At 42.0% G+C, this 20,219-nt stretch overlaps 2 protein-coding genes across 2 annotated transcripts in view; one reads left to right on the plus strand and one right to left on the minus strand.

The window, feature by feature from the left end:
- Positions 1-2,262: 2,262 nt before the first annotated feature.
- atoh1c (atonal bHLH transcription factor 1c) lies at positions 2,263-2,894 on the plus strand. Its single transcript, XM_023418971.2, has one exon. The coding sequence runs from the start codon at positions 2,263-2,265 to the stop codon at positions 2,869-2,871; it is 609 nt and encodes a 202-aa protein (XP_023274739.1). The 3' UTR covers positions 2,872-2,894.
- A 397-nt stretch (positions 2,895-3,291) lies between these two features.
- waplb (WAPL cohesin release factor b) overlaps positions 3,292-20,219 on the minus strand; it is a 29,281-nt gene continuing 12,353 nt past the window's right edge. Inside the window, exons 6-20 of the mRNA XM_023418920.2 lie at positions 17,397-17,492; positions 17,000-17,170; positions 16,757-16,893; positions 16,483-16,594; positions 15,652-15,897; positions 15,024-15,135; positions 14,835-14,932; positions 13,995-14,071; positions 10,840-10,976; positions 10,515-10,630; positions 10,225-10,398; positions 9,092-9,308; positions 8,880-8,968; positions 8,152-8,247; positions 3,292-7,064 (exon numbers count right to left, since the gene is read on the minus strand). Coding sequence (XP_023274688.1) covers positions 6,999-7,064; positions 8,152-8,247; positions 8,880-8,968; positions 9,092-9,308; positions 10,225-10,398; positions 10,515-10,630; positions 10,840-10,976; positions 13,995-14,071; positions 14,835-14,932; positions 15,024-15,135; positions 15,652-15,897; positions 16,483-16,594; positions 16,757-16,893; positions 17,000-17,170; positions 17,397-17,492 — 1,944 coding nt within the window. The 3' untranslated portion in view covers positions 3,292-6,998. The remainder of the gene's footprint in view (positions 7,065-8,151; positions 8,248-8,879; positions 8,969-9,091; positions 9,309-10,224; positions 10,399-10,514; positions 10,631-10,839; positions 10,977-13,994; positions 14,072-14,834; positions 14,933-15,023; positions 15,136-15,651; positions 15,898-16,482; positions 16,595-16,756; positions 16,894-16,999; positions 17,171-17,396; positions 17,493-20,219) is intronic.

A 20,219-nucleotide genomic window follows, 5' to 3' on the forward strand; every position in this document is an offset into this window, starting at 1 on the left:
ATGGCCGCAACCAGCCATTTCATTGGGTTTAATAAAGCGGAGCATGTAAACAAATGAAGCCAAACCTCCTCTAATTACTAAATACACCATTCTATTTTCATTTTCCAAGGAGAAATCTGTATTTTCTTTTGTTTCTTAGCCAATCACAGAACAATATAAAACAATAGATGTGTTTTCTGTTGTGTTGAGATTTTTAATGGCTCAAAAACTTCACCATAAAGGATGATTTCTATATATTTTTTTATTTTTACACATTTTTATTTTGAGTCAATCTTTCACACATTGGCCCCCTCTACCAAATACTCACTAGAGCACCAAATATGGATTCATCCACCACTGAAAATAGTCCCCAACAGATGCTCAATTTCCTCGTTTGAGTAATATTTGCTATAAACTACATGTACAATTACTTTTTTTCATGGGATTTGTTGACAATAAAAAAATATTTAAAAAAGAATGCAGTATTATCCTTTCCTTTACTCGCCAACACTCACCAAAAACCATGCAATCACAACAAAAAGGTATGAGATAATTTATAGACATTATATGTAGAAATCAGTGGAGATCAATGGCTGCCTGGAAAGAGGAACAAACACAGAGATTTCAAAATGATCATCTGCTCTGAAATATGCTCAATGGTGTCGTGAAGTGTGAATCTGAAACTTGGCGGAGTTTGTACAAAACCTGAAGAGTCAAACTTTCAGACTCAGAGAAGCAGAAGGTCAGAGTAGGTGTCATCTGTAGGCCTGTCGTGGCGGTGGGAGAGTTTGATCTGCAGCCTGTGTCCGTCGGCTGGCTGCAATGAGCCATTTCATTGGGTTTAATAAAGCGGAGCGTGCCAACAACTGTCATCTGAGCCGTGAAGCCAAACCTCCCCACGTGCTCCAGATTGGAGAATAAAAAGAAACAAACCCACAGCCTCAGACAGCGAGGGTCCTCCTGGCCATAAGGAGTCTATTATATTCCTGTGTGTCACACAGCCATCTTTGTGCCGGCCTGGTGCCACGCTGTGGCGTTTGTAAAGGCCCGGCCCGGCAGAGTGCTGGCACACGGCGGTCAGGACACGCTGCTAAATCCCATTAGAGTCTGTCCAGAGGATACGAGGCTGCCAGTTACTGTCAGTCATCAACAGGCTTTAACCTCGGGGAGTCGCAACGCTTTTAATTAACCTTATAAACAAGAATCACTGATGAGCTGGTGAGCTTTAATACATGAGACATAATATGACAACAACACTGCAACCTGTAGAGGACACATTCACGACAGGCTTTAACTGTAATTTCTCTATTTCAAGCTAAACCAAAAAGCTGCTTTATAGAAAAAAACACAGAGCAGGACTGTGGGTGAAGAGACCAATGAAAGTATTCCAGTAGAGCTGCAGCCAGGATTGAAGTCCTAAGCCCCCAACACCCTGAGAAAAAATGTGGCCATAAACCAAAGACATCTCCAATATTTTTTATTCCTTTTTGATTTGTTTGGCTCATTAAATATCCACATGTTCCTTACTGAAGAGTATCAACTCCCTCCAACAGCATTATACACACTAATCTCTAATTTGGGCTTCATTTTAATATCATGTAATTTTTATAAATGATTAGTTCCCAGACCTTCACATAATCCTCTGTGGTGTGAACAGAACGACGTCAGTTTGACACCTTGATGTTCTCTGCTGAATGTTCATTGATCATTTTAATCTTCCCTGCAGGAGCTTAAATGCAACAAAACTTTTGCAGTAGAACGATTTTGGAGGTTGTGTCCTTTAATATGCAGAGTGACCGCAGAGAGTCTTTGTACTTTGTCAACATATTTAAATAAACACCTACATATGATGCTACTTATATTTTTATTATTAAGGAAAGGGTTCAGTCTTAATGCTGTCTCTGGTAAAACTGGGTGGACTTTTAATTTACCACACCTCCCTCTCATCCTTCCTCTCCTCCTTCCTAGCTTCCTTTCCCCCTTGGCCGCACTGCTCCTCTGCTTGGCCGCCTCCATGTATCGGCCCACAGCAGCGCACTGAGTTGCTTCTAATCCTCTTTTGATGAACTTGGTTAATAGACCTCCTGCAGCGGTCTTTGGCTCTGTTCATTAGGCAGCACACGACCCTCTCCACGCCCCCGGAGCACGCACTGCGCGTCCCCGCGGCTCCCCTGTCCATAAATTCACCCATCAAAGTGAGTAAAGTTGAAAGTGTGTTACTTTGTTGGAGTTCTCAGTGAACCGACCGTGTTTGGCACAAGTTTGTTCAGAGGAAGAAGAGCGATGCCGCCTCGTAAAAGCCTCTTCGCGCCTTTCATCTCAGTGGACCCGGAGGGAGGAGTCGCCCCTGCGGCCCCGGCGGCTCTCCACGCCGACATCCACGCTCTTTTGCAGCGTAGCCGTGGGCAGGAGCGACCGGGGGCAGAGCGCACCAGGGGCAGCTGCGACCACCGAGAGCCTCCGTGCGCCATCGTGGAGCTGCGGCTGGGCCCTGCCGGCGGAGCGCTGCACTACCTCCAGCCGGACAAGTGCGCTCTGGAGCGGGCGCAGAGACGGCGACGCCTCGCTGCCAACGCCCGGGAGAGGAGGAGGATGCTGGGGCTCAACGTCGCCTTTGACCGGCTCCGGAGCGTCATCCCCAACCTAGAGAGCGACAAGAAGCTCTCCAAATCTGAGACTCTCCAGATGGCGCAGATTTACATCGCCACCCTCAGCGAGCTGCTCCAGGAGGGCGCATGCGGAGAATCAGTCACCACCCGGGCACCGCGGCCCCCGGGGGCCTCTCCGCCTTCACAGGGGACCACACTGCTGGCAAGGGAGGCATCCGGGCCAGTCAGGGACTTTCACACCGGGAAGAGCAGCGGAGGCCCGGTGCGCACAGAGGAGTTATGATGGGGACATGAAGGAGAGAAGGAGCGGGACCAAGTGACATTTAAAGACTCAATGAATGTTTAAAAATGAGACTTTTCTCTACTTATCTTTGTAATTATTTGTTTCCTGTTGTCCTACAGTGAAAAGGACAAAGCAACATTTCTGTTTGTATTTTAGATAAATGAGGCCTTGTGTCTAAATCTGTATTTGTACATCTGTTAAAATATATTTTTCTTGCCAGAAACACAAAGACCATGAATCTCTGACATTATTATGACCAAGCTGGTTGTAGCCGAGTTCGTTCTTTTGAGAAAAGCAGCAGCTATGTTTCTCAATAATTTGTAAGAAACGGCGGATGAAAAACAAACACCGCCTCTTTGAGAAATGATTATCACCACAAACAGAATGGGAACACAGCAGATAGAAAGCCAGAGCGGGAAGTACTGAAAGTAGCAATTTTTATTATTTTAAAATTATATACAGGTAACCAAAGACATCAGTCTGCAAATTGGTACAAAGATCAAGTTTTCCTGCAGGTGGCTTGTTAAGCTCTCTGTCTGTCCAAAACAACAACACGACTGGGAGAAAAGGCTTTAGAAAATGAAAAATAGAGTCAGGTTCAGAAAAGTAGAGTCTACCGGTCTAAATTTAAATTTAAATTTAATCCCCCCCACCCCACCCGCAATCCCTCCCATTCCCATTACCCATCAGTCTCTCCTCCTACATGAGGAAATCAATCTATATACAGGAACTATGTACAAAAAGCTCTTCCATTCATTCTTCCAGACATCTGTGAATAAAGCTCTTGTAAACTTTAAAAAAAAAAAAAAAAGAAAAAAAAGAGGAGTGTGAGGGTTAAACTGTCTGTGTGTGTGTGTGTGTGTGTCTGCGTACGTGCGTGGGTGTGCGTGTGACAGTGCATTAATGATCACAGAGGGACAGACAATTACAAAATAACGGTATGAGCATGTTTGATGACATGTGCTTCTAACTTTAACAACTGATGAAATTCAACTTGTCTTTGTTCAAAAGAAGAAAAAACAAAACAATCTTCACTTTTCAAATCTAAACACAGAATCAAACAGGAATTGATCCACCAGACGCTCACGTCTCTCTTATCCTGGATAATACGAAGATACAGACTCAACATCTACAGATTTTCTGGGGGAACAGAGAGAAACAAACATTTGTTTTTCTGCCTTAATGGAAAAACACTTTGGACAAGTTATAGAAACAAATTATTAATTACAAGTGAAAGCTTTAAAATGTTATTTTGCTGAGACTAATGCGTCTTCTAGTCAATAATAATTTTAAAAAGTGTTTTTGGGGAAACGCATCAAAACTTTTTCATCACTTTTTACTTTCTACTTTATGTTTGTTCTCCACTCGCAAAGTAAATCATCAATTCTTTAACTTAAGTGCCAGCGTAATTTTTGTTAAACAAAAAAAAAAGAGTTGGATTTTCAAGACGGAAGAAATATTTTTCATATTTGACAGCTCTTTTACAATTTTCCTTTCTCTGACAAGATGGACTGAAGAACTCAATAATAAGGCAGCCCTTAAAAAAATGTTTCTAAGTTGTAACTAATGGCATTATTAATGGTTAATAAACCATTTATTAATGCTTTATAAATTAGTTATAAACCATTAAGCCGCCACCAATTTTACAGATGAAGTTAAGTTTACTCGTCCGGGTTAGTACGACTCTGCCTGTGAATTAAATTGGATTATATCTGCTGTGGCTCTGACATGAGTTTTATTCCCCAAAGCTGTCAAAGTGATGTCATCAGTGTAATCTCAGATCACAGATTAGGCTCCAGGTTTAAAACCTTGAGCAGAAAGTCTGAGTTACAAACTGGGGCTGTGGGGTTTGAGTGAAGTGGGCACAGGAGGCAGGTCTAAAAATCACAATCTCTCAGCTTCTGCCGCCACTGCAACACTAAACCACTGTTTACCGCTTTAACAGAAACAGCTTTTACTTTGTCTTGATATCTTCCTACAGCCACATTACTGATGAACCCTTTATTAATAACTTATTAACATTTATACGTGTGTATCATGCTGGAGGAGGATACACCAGCCAGATTTTTTACAAAGTGGCAGCCTAAAGTTTTTTTTCTTATTCATGCTCATAACTGATCAATAAAACATAAATGGTTTGTCAAGATCAATAAACCTATTAGTTACAACTTGTACATCCTTTATCAGAACATGGTGCTGAAACGGAAATCCTCTCAAACTACTGCTGATGCACTTCAACCCTCTTCTTTTCTCTTTGAGACTGAAAATGTGAAAATATTTCAAACATCTAAAACATTGCAGGACGGGCTTTGAATATCTCTCTAGTTGCTATTCTGGACTGATGGACAATGATTATAGGAGGAAGAATCCAGCCAAGAAGAAAAAACACAAGACTAATTCATATAATTTACACATTTCCAGCACCTCCACTCTCCTCTTGAGGTTGCTGTAATGCACTCTGGGAACGACGGCGCAGGCGAGGGAAACGCAGCACTTCACAGTAAAACCTTTCTGCAAAGAGTTGGACAGATTACATCTGAAAGTGACAAAACGATCAGAGGACGATTTTTCCATAAAGTTTAACTAAAAGCTGTGAACTCTGGGATTTGAGAGCTACAGCTCAAGTCTTTCCGTCGGAAAAAACAACTGAACAGGAAGAAAAAAAAGTATCGACTTCGATCTCTGAAAGCCTCTCCGCTGGTGGTTCAGTTCAAAACCAGAGAGAGGCAGCTCGTCTTCACCTCTCGGACTGGGGCATCTCGGCTGCCTTTGTGCTGTAATTGAAGGCTCTTCTCTGAGTGGAGAGCACACACACGGACTGTAATTGAAAGGAGCTGAAGGAGGACAGGTTCTGGTCCGGAGGGCTCGGGTCCCGTCGAGACACAAAGCTTTGATGCTGAGCGAGAGGGTGATCGATTTTTTATTTTTTTTAAGAGAAAAGTTTCTTCTTTTGAGGAGGGTTCGGGGGTCGTTCAAAGTTTCCAGAGAGTTTTAACAACCTCAAGGGTCATTCTGTTTCAGTCTCAGGTGTGCGGTTGGGTGCCGAGCGACTGGAGTCTGCTTGGCATGATGGGAGACGGTTGTTTCTTGATAACGACACAAGAAGAACAACTGCTTTGAAATCCGCTGGTTTGCTGCAGAGGATGAAGAGGGGAAGAAAAGCTCTTACTTCCAAAGATGGAACATCTGAGGTTACAAACAGACCTCATGCAAACGTCTACAGGCAGTCCTGTCTTAAGATACCACCTGAACTTCACAAATGCCTGCAATTCAGGGCCTGAACTCTTGCCATGTCTTTGCTCTTTGGCCAGAAAACAATCAATACTTTTGATTTCTCAACCTCAAACTGCCTCCTTCTGACAGAGTCGAGAGGTCAAAGCAGCAAAAAGAGAAGAAGAAGAATACAGCATGAAAGAAACAAGGTGGTCGGAAATGAGCCGAGGTCGTCGGTTTCAAAGGAAAGAAGGAAAGTCATTATGTTGGAGAGCCGTTTTTTTAACCACTTGAGTTGTTTTGGTGATCATGAGCTCCAGAGGGCTGCGGGGTGCGAGGCTTTGATGAAAATGACGGCTTCGCTCCAATCTGTCACTGATCGATACAAAGGCTGGCTGTTTTCACAAGAGAGGGGGAAGTGTGAAGAAAAAAACGCGTCCTTCTGAGGAACTTATACAAATAGAAGAAGGGCAAACATAAAAATAAAACACCTAAGTGGACTGTATCTTTCAAGTAAAATAAAATATGATCACAGCTGGTGGGAGGGTTGGAGGTGTCGATGTTCGAGGTCATCCTGCCTCATAAAGTGACAATAAATTTACGTTCAGGTGAAGTCAAATTAGCGGAAATTCATTAAGTTATCATGTTGATGGAGCTTCCATCACTGCAACCTTAAAAAAAAACAAAAAAAAACAAACAGTGGACTGTTCCTTTAACTGGAGGATGACGAGGAGGTCTGATCACAACACGAAGAGCAGGAAGGTGATGATGAATGAAGATGTGTGCGTTATAAGAAATGCCTGTTTCCAGCAGTGAACTTAATCTGAGGTGATGATGATGATGGTCATGGTGGGTGTGTGTGTGTGTGTGTGTGTGTGTGTGTGTGTGTGTGTGTGTATGAGACAGGCTTCTCTCTAGCAGTGCTCCAGATAGTCAATGATCCGGGAGATGGACTTCTGTCCTGTGGTGCCGACGTCACACTGCAGAGAGAGAGGGAGGAGAGGTCAGTTACCACACACACACACACACACACACACACACACACACACACACACACACACACACACACACACCTGTGTTGAGGACTAATATTCAGTGATCATCACATTGTTCAATAATCATAATTAACTGATTCATTCACTCCCTCATGTTGATTAATTAATTAATCATAACTATAATTTATTCCACCACAATTAATCTCCTCATTATGTCATTAACAAAGTGATTTTTAATGATGTTTATCTTAACTAGCGTGTCTAATTATTTTGTTTATTTATTCAATAATTATCATTTCCATTACCTTGCTGGTATATTTACAGTTAAAATTAAATTAAGTTAAATTAATGAATCCCTCATTAAAACTGCAGACTAAGTGCAATTTAATACACACCAGTCGGGTGTATAAGAAATAAAAAAGAAAGAAAGAAATGTTATCCATCTCATTTCTTGGCTTCCTAAGGTACATTGTTTGTTAGGCCCTCTGCTCAACATTTCCTGTAACAACTGCTTCATTATTTCTACAGTTCATGCTCATCATCAGTGCTTCAAAATATTGTGGAACATTAGATTTCAAGTTTTCACTTGAAACAATGATTTGACATTTCTGTGAGAAAATGCTGAATTTGCTGACTAAACTTGATCTAATTATTGTTCATCTTTTTCTTTATTAACAGATGTATGACTCAAATTTCCTCGAGGTTATGAAAGTTTTCCCAGTTTAGATATGAGACCTGGGTTTGTCATTGCCTCTCTTACCCACTGGGGCTTTTTCAGTTGTATTTGCATCATAAAAGTAACTGATGGCAGTTGAAAAGCTTCATGGAAAATGTAAAGCATAATTTTCAAAGATATTGACTGTGTTTCCACCCTGGGAACTGTGATGGAAGAAATGTTGGGACTGTTAATCACTAAGACATCTCATGGACAGTGGGGTCCTAAAGTCTGAGACCAGAGGCTATTTATTAATAACGACAGTCGAACAAGCATTAATTACACATCTTTTTAAACAGTTTTATAAGAAGCTGCTGAACACACACATAAGGCTGGATTATAAAAGCTGGGACTCACAGTGAGGTTCATGAAGTTGAGGAACTTTTTCAGCATTTCTGTCATGATGGAGAAATCTCCTTTAGGCAGGTTCTCTCTCACAGTAGTCACATTCAACTGGTGAGAAAAGAGAGAGAGGCAGAGAGTGAGTCAAAAACATGATGATGAAGACATCAAATCAAAATGAGATCTTGATTTCTTCCTTTTTCACAGCTAAACCCTGATAATTATGAGAGGATACTGTATTGCCGCATATATTAGGTTATATGTGCGCGTGTCTGCAGGTGTGTTTCCTTTCGAATGTAGATGAAATCTAAACTTCAGAACAGCAATAGTTGTATTTTGGTGTGAATTAGATGTTTGTATCAAAGGAGTGAAAATCCCCAAATATTGATTGGGATTTTAGTCCACGCAGGGTTGAAGTAATACTGATGGAAAACCAATGCACATGTTTTTCAATCTGGACAGACCTGCTCTGATGGCTGCTTGTGCTGAACCTCAAAGCAAATGAACTTAAAAGTGAAAAATTGTGCAGTTTTAGGTGAGACATAAAACATGTCCATAACAGACCAAACATCAGCTCTCAGCAGAGAAAATGCTTGACTACAATCAACACACTGTTCATACATTGGTGCATCACAGCTACAGTATATCTACCATCTGTCTTATTGTGTAAGTGAATATTTGTGTGTGTGTGTGTGTGTGTGTGTGTGTGTGTGTGTGAGTGTGTGTGAGTGAGAGAGACTCACCGGGCTCCCCTGACAGAGGCAGCCCAGCAGCAGTGCTGTGTAGGAGGCCACGATGCTGTCCTCCATGTGCTTCCCTGCATGCTGCAGAGCTGAGACGAGGAAGAGGAAGATGATGATGATGATGAGGAAACATCCATGGATAATTTTATATCTTAAAATGAACAAAATGCCAGATAAATAAAATAAAAGTCAGGATCTGGTTGTATTTCTACCTTTGTTGAGGTCCAGCTCCTCGTCTTCCTCATCTTGCGCCTTCTTCTTGTTGTCATCCTGTTTTTCCACGTTGTTGTCGTTGGCAACCCACTGAATCTCCCCGCCCGTCTCCTGCCACTCCCCGCTCTGGTCCAGTGCAGGCTTCGGCGCCTCCTTGATGAGGTCATCAGTCTGCGCCTCAGCCAGGACTGCGGCTCGTTCCCGCTGGAGGAACAGCTGAGGAGGATGAACAAGTAGACAGTTCACTAAAGCCTCAATGGTTAGCTAAGCTTGTGTAGCAGGTTAGCATTCAGCGGCATGTAATTAAACGCATAATTCAGAGTTCCTTGCAAGATCACTAATTACTAATCTGTAGAAATCCTTTTAAATCCTGTACACAGGTGGAACCAACTTACTCGTGATCTTAAACTTCAAATGTCCGAGCCAAATGTGTTTAAATGTTGCTGAGACGCATTTCTTCACCTTATGTAAAACACTTTGAATTGCCTCTGTTTGAGAGTTGCTATACATATAAATGTACAGCATCATTTTCTGCCATGACCTTAAAACTCACTTCAGTGAACAACTCTACTCTCTCAGTTTCATACTGAGATGACACAATGAATCATTTCTACCTCTCCTCTGGTTTCTTAGTCCCTGTTACTGTGTGTCGTCACGCTGCTGTTGCACATTCTCCTGTTGACCTCATTGGAAGTCAGTCTGGATAAGAGCATCAGCCAAATCTGATTAGATGGGATGATTCGATTTTAATGAAGCTTTGATGGTGCTCACGGGAAACTGAGCTGCCGCAGCAGCAAAGAAAACACAGATGAGACAAATTGTGAGCACTGGATCTGATACGTTTAGAGTCTGAAATGTAAATGTGATCATCTTAAACTATTCCTCATACAGCACCTGCTTGTGCTTCAGTGAACAGTGCAGTGGGAAGAGAGGTACTGTAGGAAACACTTGTCTAGTGAAGATGTGACTTTAGGCTCAAGGAACATGTGTTGGGCTATTTTTCACTGTATTCCGACTTTTCTTTTTTTGTCTCAACAGAATCAGCAGATTAATCGATCATGAGCAGATAAGACAGACAGACAGACAAGTAGATATTAACCGCGGCCCTAGTCTGCTTATTCCTGTGCTGTACCTGTACGAGTGCAGCGATGGCGCTCAGCGGGCCGGTGCTGGTGATGTCCTGGTGCTGAGGGTTGAGCAGGACGGTGGAGTCGCAGGGACCCTGACCTCCCTCCATCTCCATTTCCATTAGACAGTACCTGTTCCTGGCACTGTACTCCACCAGATTGATCAACAAGCCCAGACCCTGAACACCACACACACACAAACATACACACAGAGTCAAAGTTATGAATTTATCCTCTTCCCTGTCACTAATGTGCCCGTCATTTCAACTCCTGACGGTTTGTCTGAGTCACTCACCAGCACACGTATGTCGAACCTCTGCTCCTGTGGAAGATACTGAGGGACTCTGAGCACACAGTTCAGAGCTGTCACTATTAAATCCTCCTGCTCTCCTGTCTTCGTGCTGCCCCACTCTGCACACACACAGGTTAACACATGAGGACGAACTGTTATCAAGCACAGGTCAGCTGTTTGTAATAACTCAACAACCCACTCAAATGAAGCAACCTTTCAGTTTCCAGTTAAACTCTGCTACAAACATGTTTATGGGGAAAATTCAGCTGCAGTAAAGTATGAGTTATCTTCTTCTAGTGTGTGTGTGTGTATGTGTGTGCGTGCTAACCATTGTCGTGCGTCAGGTTGAGCAGGACTCCTATGATGGCTCTCATACAGTTCTCTACTGCTTTCCCCACCACAGCTCCGTCTGAGTTCACCTCCCTGCTGTAACGCTGGATCATCTCCTCACACCTCCTCAATGCCCTGAGGGGGAGGGGAGAGAGTTGGAAAAGGGAGGACAGTTAAAAACAACTTTCTGTATTAAACATGTTTCCGGCCTGTCTGGCTCAAAGAGATGCACACAGACAACATGAAAAACAAGATGGAGGATCAAACTTTTTTCACTTTTATTCATCGTAGCATTCCTGTGGATTCACCGTTTTATCAGAAGAGAAGGAAAACTAATTTTAGTCTCTCCTTCATCATCAACACAAACTGAATTCACATCCAGACGTCATCTGGATCTGGATCTCCTTAACTACTCCATCATAAAACAGAGCAGCATTCACAGACAGATGTGTTCACGAGCTAACACGCACACAAGCACACACTCTCTGTCACACACACACACACACATACACACAGAGGCCGGCTGCAGCAGCAGAAGGGCCAAAGCAGGTCAGCAGCCTGATGTAAATAACTAGATTAAATTTAATGACAGCGGTGACTGAACACAGAGCAGAAACCAGAGTCTGAAGAACAGGACAGACTGAGGATGATGAAGGAAATAAAAGAAGAAAAAAGGGAGAAGAGGAGACAGTGTCAGTAGAAAAACGAAATGTGGCTACGGAGGGCAACAGTAAGACAGGATGTGATGAAAGACAGGGAGAGGGATAGAAGAGTCCATAAAGCAACAGTATTAGTTTACTTTCTGTTCTTCACGTTGAAGTTCATGAGCCAAACTTCCACTGCAGCTAAAACAGGATTAACAGATGCAACTACAAAAAGAAAGTAAAAGATATTATTGTGTCTATAAAGAAGAAACTCTGGTTCCTGCCAAGACCCAGAAGAGGATGGTCAATAAGCAATAGGACTTTTTGTGTGTGTGTGAGTGTGAGTGCGTGTGCGTGTGCGTGTGTGTGTGTGTGTGTGTGTGTGTGCTGGGTGGTTTGGGAGTTTATTGAATTAGTCCTGCAGACAGCTGAAACAGTCAGAGAGGCAGAAGGGTGAGTTTGGGTTGAAACAATGAGGTTGGGGTGTATACTGTAACAAAGAGGAGACAACAGAGGATAGAAAGACAAAGAAACAGTGAAGTCGTGTGAAAGAGGAAGAAATGAAAAACTGGGAAAAGAGGGAAAAGAGAAGTGTATGACAGAGGAAGAAGATTTGGACTCTACACAAGCAAAGATTACATGAAAACACAGCTTCAGTGTGTGTGTGTGTGTGTGTGTGTGTGTGTGTGTGTGTGTGTGTGTGTATATAGAGTTTAGGTGGCAGGGCTCGCTCGCTCTCTGGCTCACCCTATGGTTTGGGGGGTTAATCGAGTTAAGTGAGAGGACAGCTGAATGCTCAGACTGAGGCCTGTGTCACCCACTGAAACAGCAGCTCTTTGTTGACCCATTCAGCCTTCATCCTCATCCTCATCCTCACCCCCCCCACACCCGCTGCAGACGTTCTGTAGGGGGCGAAGGTCCGGTCACACAGAGGGTGAAGGAGGAGGAGCGAGAAGGTAAATTAATTCAGCGCCAAGTTGTTGGACTGATACTGTTTTTTTAGGCCGATATATTTGAGATATCAGTTTTTAACATTTACCATGGACGTAAACACCATAAAATGTGGTTAATAAAGGATTGTGACCAAGATCAGTAAACTGGCTAGTGCTCTCTCAGTGATTCTCTCAGCGTGTGGCTGATCAAGAGCATCAATGTATAATTTCTCTCTCTCTTTATCTTTCACAGGGTCCATTAAATGACATTTAAACTTCAGTACTGTTTAATCCCGTTCCTGCTGGCAACACAAGTCCCCCAAAGCTGAGTAGCGTTCAATCCAGTCAAACCCTGGTAGAGAGGAAGGTCAGCTAACACAGGCTGACTTGTGTAACTGTGCTGGTCTGAATGATGTTTAACAACCTAATTTTCACTTGAAACACTGGAATTTTATATACATCTATAATAAAATAAATAAAAATAAACAAATAAAGATTATTATTAATATTATTGTTAAGGACATACATTTTAACCAGAGCAAATGAAAGCAAATGAGCTTATATGAGAGATATAATTCGCTGTTACAGATTTTTGGACTCTGCACCTGGACAGGAATGGGGTGTGTGTGTGTGTGTGTGTGTGTTTAAATAATACTTTAATATACAGTACATTTTTTCTTTATAATTATTCAATGATCTTGACAATAAGATGTCAAAGTAGCTCCTGTGAGCTCCACAGTGTGTGGAAAGTTATGATTTATGTGTAAGTTAATGGTAAGAATGAATTTTTTCTAAAACAGAAACATAAAATAATCCAGATTTGACAAAAACCGACTGTATCAGATCATTTTAAAACAAAAACACCAATATGTGTCTGAAACACTCGAGGGCAGAGACAAGGCAGAAAAAAAGAGCAAAGTCAGGTCATTTCCACAGTGGACTGAGCACTCCCTCTGCTGATGCTCTGCCAGTGAAGGGGGCCAAGCTCAGGGGTCAGAGGTCACTGCTATGACTGACAGGATGTCACAACCAGGAAATTGAACAACAAAACCCTGATAATGATACGCATAATAACCATCAGGCATACTGATTCAGACTGACACTCGCGCACACACACAGACACACACACAGACACACACACAGAGGGGGTCTGTATAGTACAGTTGTTCAGCTGAGTCAATCTGAGTTTGTGAAGAATTCAATTCAACATGGATGGTCTGGATTTAAGACACTTAATGTTCAGTGTCAAGATATTTGTCAATTTTCAAAAAACAAAAAAAAAAACAATTCAAAGTTTCCTCAGTTTTCACTTTGACAATCATCAACAGATATCCTCCAATGAAAAGGTTTCACAAGAGAAGCCAAAAGAAGAAGAAAAAGAAGGTAAAAAGATGCTGAGGAGGAAGAAGAAAGTTATGCAGACTTGGCTATAATACATTCAAATTTAAGGTCTGGAGTATCTCAGCACTGCAGTGTTGATCAGATCTACAGTCAATTGAAAAAAAATCAGTGACACTGCATCCTGTCAGGCGGGAGCCAGAGTCATTCCATGTTCCACAAGTAAGAGGTTTACTCACTTTGCAGAGGAGACGATGAGTGACGAGTCTTTATAGGCAATCAAGTAGCTCTGGTTCTCTGGGTTGTGGACTGTGACCTGTATGTATACACACACACACACACACACACACACACACACACACACACACACACACACACACACACACACACACAGTTAAATATCAACTGTTTTCCACCATTTTCCACTGGGTAGTAGTGTCACTAGTCATTTTTGGCAGCAACATAAGCAAGGAATGAAAGGAATCTCCTGCTACTGTCTTATGAAGAGTTTTATTATCATGATGGTTGCTGCAGACGGTTTGAGTCCTAATCTGCAGGTTTATGTTGGTTGTGGATGGGGACAGGGGGTCCAAAACATTGTACCTGACCTAAAACAACCCTGTAACTTATCAACCTGGACCTAAATCTCAGATGGACCTCTCCATTTGAAAATAGAAGAGACAGATCTCTACACAAACAGTCCCAGAGGAAGACGGTCATAATTCTAAAAATTTAACAAGGTTTTCCACAAGGCTCATTTCACAGTTCCAACTTAAATCCCATCTGCAGATGTCTGAACCATTAGTGTTCCACTAAACTTTGATGGCCTGGACAGGTTACAGAACATATGTTATTGTGTATCCAATGTTTTTGTTGTCAAATCAATATGTTTTTGTCTTGATTGCCTGTTTGGATCCTGTTGTTCCAGTCAAATCTTTCTCTTATTTATACAGACTTCAAAACATAAAACTGGACCTGACTCAGAACTAACTTAAACTCCAAAGTCTGGACTTGGCCGTGGCCAGGGTCAGGTCTGCTTTACAGATTTCCCTAAGCCTTGTAGTCTATGCCGTACTTACACTCTCCAGCACCCGTAAACACCTCTCAGCTCCCCACAGAGACGACCCCAGCTTCTCCTTCTCATCCTCCTGGTTTAAGTTATCAACACACTCTTTCACTGAGGAGACAGAAATAAAACACAGTCACAATCCTGATGCATCATGATCAGTTATTTTGAGTCAATACAACTTCTTTATAATATGTTGAACCTTTATCTACTATATGGTCCAGTCCTCCCAGTAGCCGGAGTTCCTCTTTGAACCAGTCTCCTGCTCGCTTTGAGGTCAGGGACAGTAACGTCTCCATAGCTAAATGACCCGTCTACAGGGAGAGAGGAGGGACAAAAAGAGGCGTACAATCAGTCAAGAGTCAGCACACACCTCTACTGTCTGACGAATCACTTCACACTTTGAAACAGGTAATATCTCATGCTGTAATGTTTCACACATTCAAGTTATTTTGTGATGTATGGTGATTTTTCTGGTCCATTTCCTGTGTGTGTGGAAATTGGTTTATATTTTTCCCCTTGGTATAAAATGGTGTCTTCTCTCTCTGATTGTGAAAGACTGAAACCAATCCCTGGTATTTACTTTAGATATTCTAGATCAGAAAACATCTTCAGCTCCAGTGGAGCTCCTAGAAATATCTTGACACATGTGGGCGTCTGTGAGTCACGCCAACTGAAGAGCTGCTAAAAGAATATCATCAGTCAGAGGTTTCAGTGGAAAGGTCCAACAACAAACCAGTTTCAAAAATGATCCAGTGTGATGAATATTCACACAAAAACCAGCAGAATTAGTTTTTGATTAAAGTAGGACAACTATGAGTTTTCTGTACCGTTATGTTCTGTAGGTCCAGGTGCTTGTTGTGCACGGTGTCACAGAGCTTCCTGATCTTCTCCTTCATCTTGGCGATTTCCCTGGCGCTGAACTGAGTGGTGGAGTCTGTCACAGCCCCACCCCCCTGGTCCTGGTCCATTTCCAGCAGCCGGATCATCAGGTCCAGACAGGACCGGTCCAGATCCATGTTTAAGCGGTCTCTACTCAGAATGTACATCAGAGACGCCGTACACAGAGCCAGGTTCTGCCGAGATGAGAGAGAAAGAATTTACCATAAAATTTCACTTTGAAAATTGATTTGTCTCAAAGCAAAATGCACTTCCTCAAACTAACATACTGTATATACCCACACAAGCTTCTATTACAGAAAGAGTTTGAATTTTAACAATACTGTCACTTAATGTCAGTATATCTACTTTCCTGCTGATCCAAAATATTTTTTCTATTATGTTTCTAGTTATATTTTCCTAGTATTATACTACATACCATGGGAAAGATTTTTAAATGATGAAATGAAGACACCAAACTTGCCTCAGCTATAGGCCCATTAATCTGCCTGCAAATTGTGTTAACCTTTAAATGATTTTCTCAAACGTCATGACCCCAGACACCAAGTGTCAGGTGACCACATATAGCATAAAAATACCCTCCAACTCCCGTCATCTCCTAACAGGGTCCAAACTCTTTCCATTTTAAAAACAGTCATCATTAATTGAGATAAAATATATATAATATAATGTTGACATTACAAATGTTCTTGTTGTAATTTTCGCAGTTTCCATCAGGAGCAGAGTGAACTGCTGGTGTGCTTGATGTATCTGATCCTTACCGGGTGCTGTGGGGCGTCATTGAGTGTTTTGAAGACCTGAGCCACCTTCCCTCGGGCTCTTAGGTGCATCCTAAAGCTGGGCATGGCACAGCGTGTAGCCAGGCTGATCACACTGGAGAAACAATACAGACACACAGAAACACACGGTGTGAGTTAAGAGTGAAAGGAATGTTTTGACATTTCTGTTTTATTCAAGTATATCAGAGAGGTAAAGTAAGCTCGGACAGCAGCAGAGCACTGAGGGTGCTGTGATGGCGTGACAGCGGGTTCATACCTAAGGCATCGTGTGTTGAGAGGTTGTCCGCTCTTCAGACCAGTAGCCAGATACTCAAAGTCATCAGTGAACTCCTGGTTCTCTCCAAACTCAACCACATCGTTGAAGTGTTTTACATGTTGGACCACGGTATACAGCTGGAGAACACAGGGGCCAGGATGAATGAGTGGAACATCGCCATTAATACCTTTTTAAAATATTTTTACATCTTTAGTATGAAGTAGATGAACATTTTTTGTGTACCTCTTTGTGCTCTTTGCGGCATTTAAGTGTGGTGACATTCTCCTGGTAGGGATCTGTGGGAAAAGTGACACACTTGGTGACCTTGGGAGGAGGAGGCGGAGCCTTGAAAACACCATCATCCTTCTTAGCGTCAGAGGGCTCCTTACTGGGTCCACCAGCTGAGACTGTGGCCTGGAAAGATGGAAAGACAGTTGATATGAAACACATTTTTTTTTAAAATGCATTTCTTGATATATACAGGGTTATATATGGAACCTTAATACTGTTTTGGTACGGATAAAGATAAAATGTCTGGCCAGATTCATAACTTTGATAATTTGCATCAATTTTGATTAATATGAAAGTGTGTGTGTGTGTGTGTGTGTGTGTGTGTGTGTGTGTGTGTGTGTATATTTACAGGAGCCATCTGTGATCGTGAGAAGAAAGGTGGAGGGGGCTCCTCTTCACTCTCCAGCGTCCAATGTCTGGCGTTGTACACTGCTTTGGTGGGAGACTGTAACATGAACAGACACAAAACTGTCTACTACTACCGTCAAAACTGCCCCATCTTTGAAACAATAAGAGGGATCTACATGGTGGTGAAATAGTAGGGATTTTGGCAGAGAAGATTGTACTGTATAAATAAAATATGATCGGACTTGTTTCCATTTTCACACTTTTATTCCACACCAGCCTCTTTTCATTTGCCATCAATATCAAAGTTAACAAATAAAGGACAAAAATCTCACACTTCAGTAATTTCACATAAACATGACAGGAATGAGAATTGCACAGATGACCAGCAGCAGAAACTGGGATGTAGATTAAAATAAGTGGTGAGGAAAAAGAGGAGAGAGAAAGGAGGTGAAAGAAAACAAAGAAGTATACAAAGAAGGGAAAACAGGAAAACTGGCTGGATGCACATTAAACTGGTGAGAGTCAGCCAGCACTGATCAAACAGCAGGATACACACACACTTACAACAAGCACACACACACACCCTCCCACACTACCATCCTCCCTCATCCTTTCATCCTTGGCTCAACTCCTGTCTTCTTCATATATTTTTGCCAAACCTGTGGTTTGTGGTTGCCGGGGCATTCATAATGAAAAACAAAAGAGAGAAGGAGAGAAGGAAAGGACAGAGAGAGAGAAATGAGGGAAGAAAGAGAGAGCTGGCTGTTGAGGGAGGTGGGGTGGGATTTTTTTTTGGGGGGGTGGGTTGCACACCGCAGGGTTAATAAGCTGAGACAAAAGGGGAGTTTGGAGATGAGCTTTGCTGTTCTGGAACACACCGATTTAAAACCACCTGCAGTAATCTGAATGACACAGACGGACACCTACCCCACCCGCCCTGCCCACTTGTCACTAAGCAGCATGGGAGAGATGAGAGTGAGGGGAGAAGGTGGGCGAGTGTGGCCCGTGTTCCTGCTGTGACCCACAAAACAAAAAACAAAAAACAAAAAAAACCCCAGAAAGACACACTGTGCATTAACAGAAAACTGCCTCCTCGTTAGTCACAACAGCACAAGCTTGGGAATGGGCAGTGAATTTACTTTAATCATTTCCCATTCCATTATGGATTTTACTTATCAATAAAATTATTAATCAGCTGCTTTTAGATGCACTGCCGGTTGGAAAAAGAACAACAAATTGTGTTTTGAACCAAGGGAAGCCCATGTTATAAACTGGAGTGTGGAAAAAAAAACTAGTGTATCTGCATCAGACAGGAAAACTATGACCAGAAGACACAATACAGTTGCATTGTGGGGAGTGTAGGATTGAGTTTTTCACAGGTTGATCCATACTACAGACCAAAAATTAAGATATTTTGTCCTATGCTGCTTCACTGCTTTAATCTCTCACTTACAGTATAATATATACAGTGCCTGATTCACATCTGCAAACATTATGAACAGATGAATAATGAATAGAAAGTCTTTTTCTTCCCTTTCCTTGTGGGACTACAGAAAAATATTAATAGTACAACAGTGTAGAGAACCACAGTGGAACTCTGGAGTCAATGTTAGGGATGCAATAACTGTTTGTCCCATCAAAAAAAAAAAAAAAAAATCCAAATAAACCCTACACCATCTCTTAAATATGGATGAGTCCATCTACGAGCTGTCATTATGGTAACATCTAATATGTCCCAGCATCCTCAGGGGAATAACCTAACAGCACTCCTACTTCGCCAATGCCACAGACTCGCAGTTTACTGTAATTGAGGCAGAGTTTTGACGACTGCTCCGAGGGCTGGTCACTTCCAAAGGCTATTGTTTTTATAATGAACTCAACTCGGGTCTCGCTCCCAATAATGTTCACTGAAGATGGGGAGAGAGCGAGCCAGAATGTACAGTGTTAGAGAGAGCCAGAAAGTATAATAGAACAAGGAGGGAGGAGGACGCAGTAGAGAGCATAATTCAAGAGGTAAAAAGTAAAGACAAGCTGGTCAAGAGGAAGCGATGGAGACAGGGAGAATACATTACTCGACAGAGAGGGAGAGAAGTTATTGTCAGAGTCAGGGCATGAAACTGGAGAACAAGAGAGTACATTAAGTACATTATTATGCTCCTATGGGCAATGTGTCTGCTAATACTCTTACTGCTGGTCTGCAATGGGCACACACAGAGGAAATTAACTTTATACTTTGGCACTTCAAAAGTTCCCTGAAGGTGCCGAGAGATAACTTCACAACAAAGTTATCTCTGCCTCTGCAAAAGTTTCAGATGACAGGAGAGCGTGAAACACAGTTCGCTTACAGGGGCGCTATTTAAGACGAGATGTTATTTAAGCTGATGTTGCTTTTTCAAAATACTTTCTGCATGTTCTTTTTTTTTTTATTTTGCTGCATTGCATTGTTTTTCTGTACCAGGTCTTACTCGTCTGAACCAGTAAAACCAGCTGAAGTTTCGTGAATATTTCTGCAACAACGACTCAACTTCCTGTTTGAAATTAACCCATACAAAAAGGACACATACACTTGTTATGGTTGTTGCTTCGGGTTAGTTGTGATTTGTTGTAGCACTTTTGGTGCATTAAAAGGGGAGGTTATAGATTACCTCCTCTCTGATGGAATTAATTTACAAAATATACCAACACAGCTTATATTAGGTGGGTTAGAAATGTAGTTTTAGTAGAATTTGGTTAATTCTTTAGACTGATGATTATAATTACCATTCTAGATGTGAATGAGCCTGAAGCTCAATGTGATTCTATGAAAACCCTCTCAACCAAAGAG

This window comes from Seriola lalandi, unplaced genomic scaffold (genome assembly GCF_002814215.2).
Source record: "Seriola lalandi dorsalis isolate HSWRI2012SDOR001 ecotype SW California unplaced genomic scaffold, Sedor1 jcf7180002054585, whole genome shotgun sequence".
NCBI classification, from domain to species: domain Eukaryota; kingdom Metazoa; phylum Chordata; class Actinopteri; order Carangiformes; family Carangidae; genus Seriola; species Seriola lalandi.

What these genes read in the sequence shown, in the direction of transcription:
- atoh1c (XM_023418971.2), top strand. Translation starts at nt 2,263, where the DNA reads ATGCCGCCTCGTAAAAGCCTCTTCGCGCCTTTCATCTCAGTGGACCCG.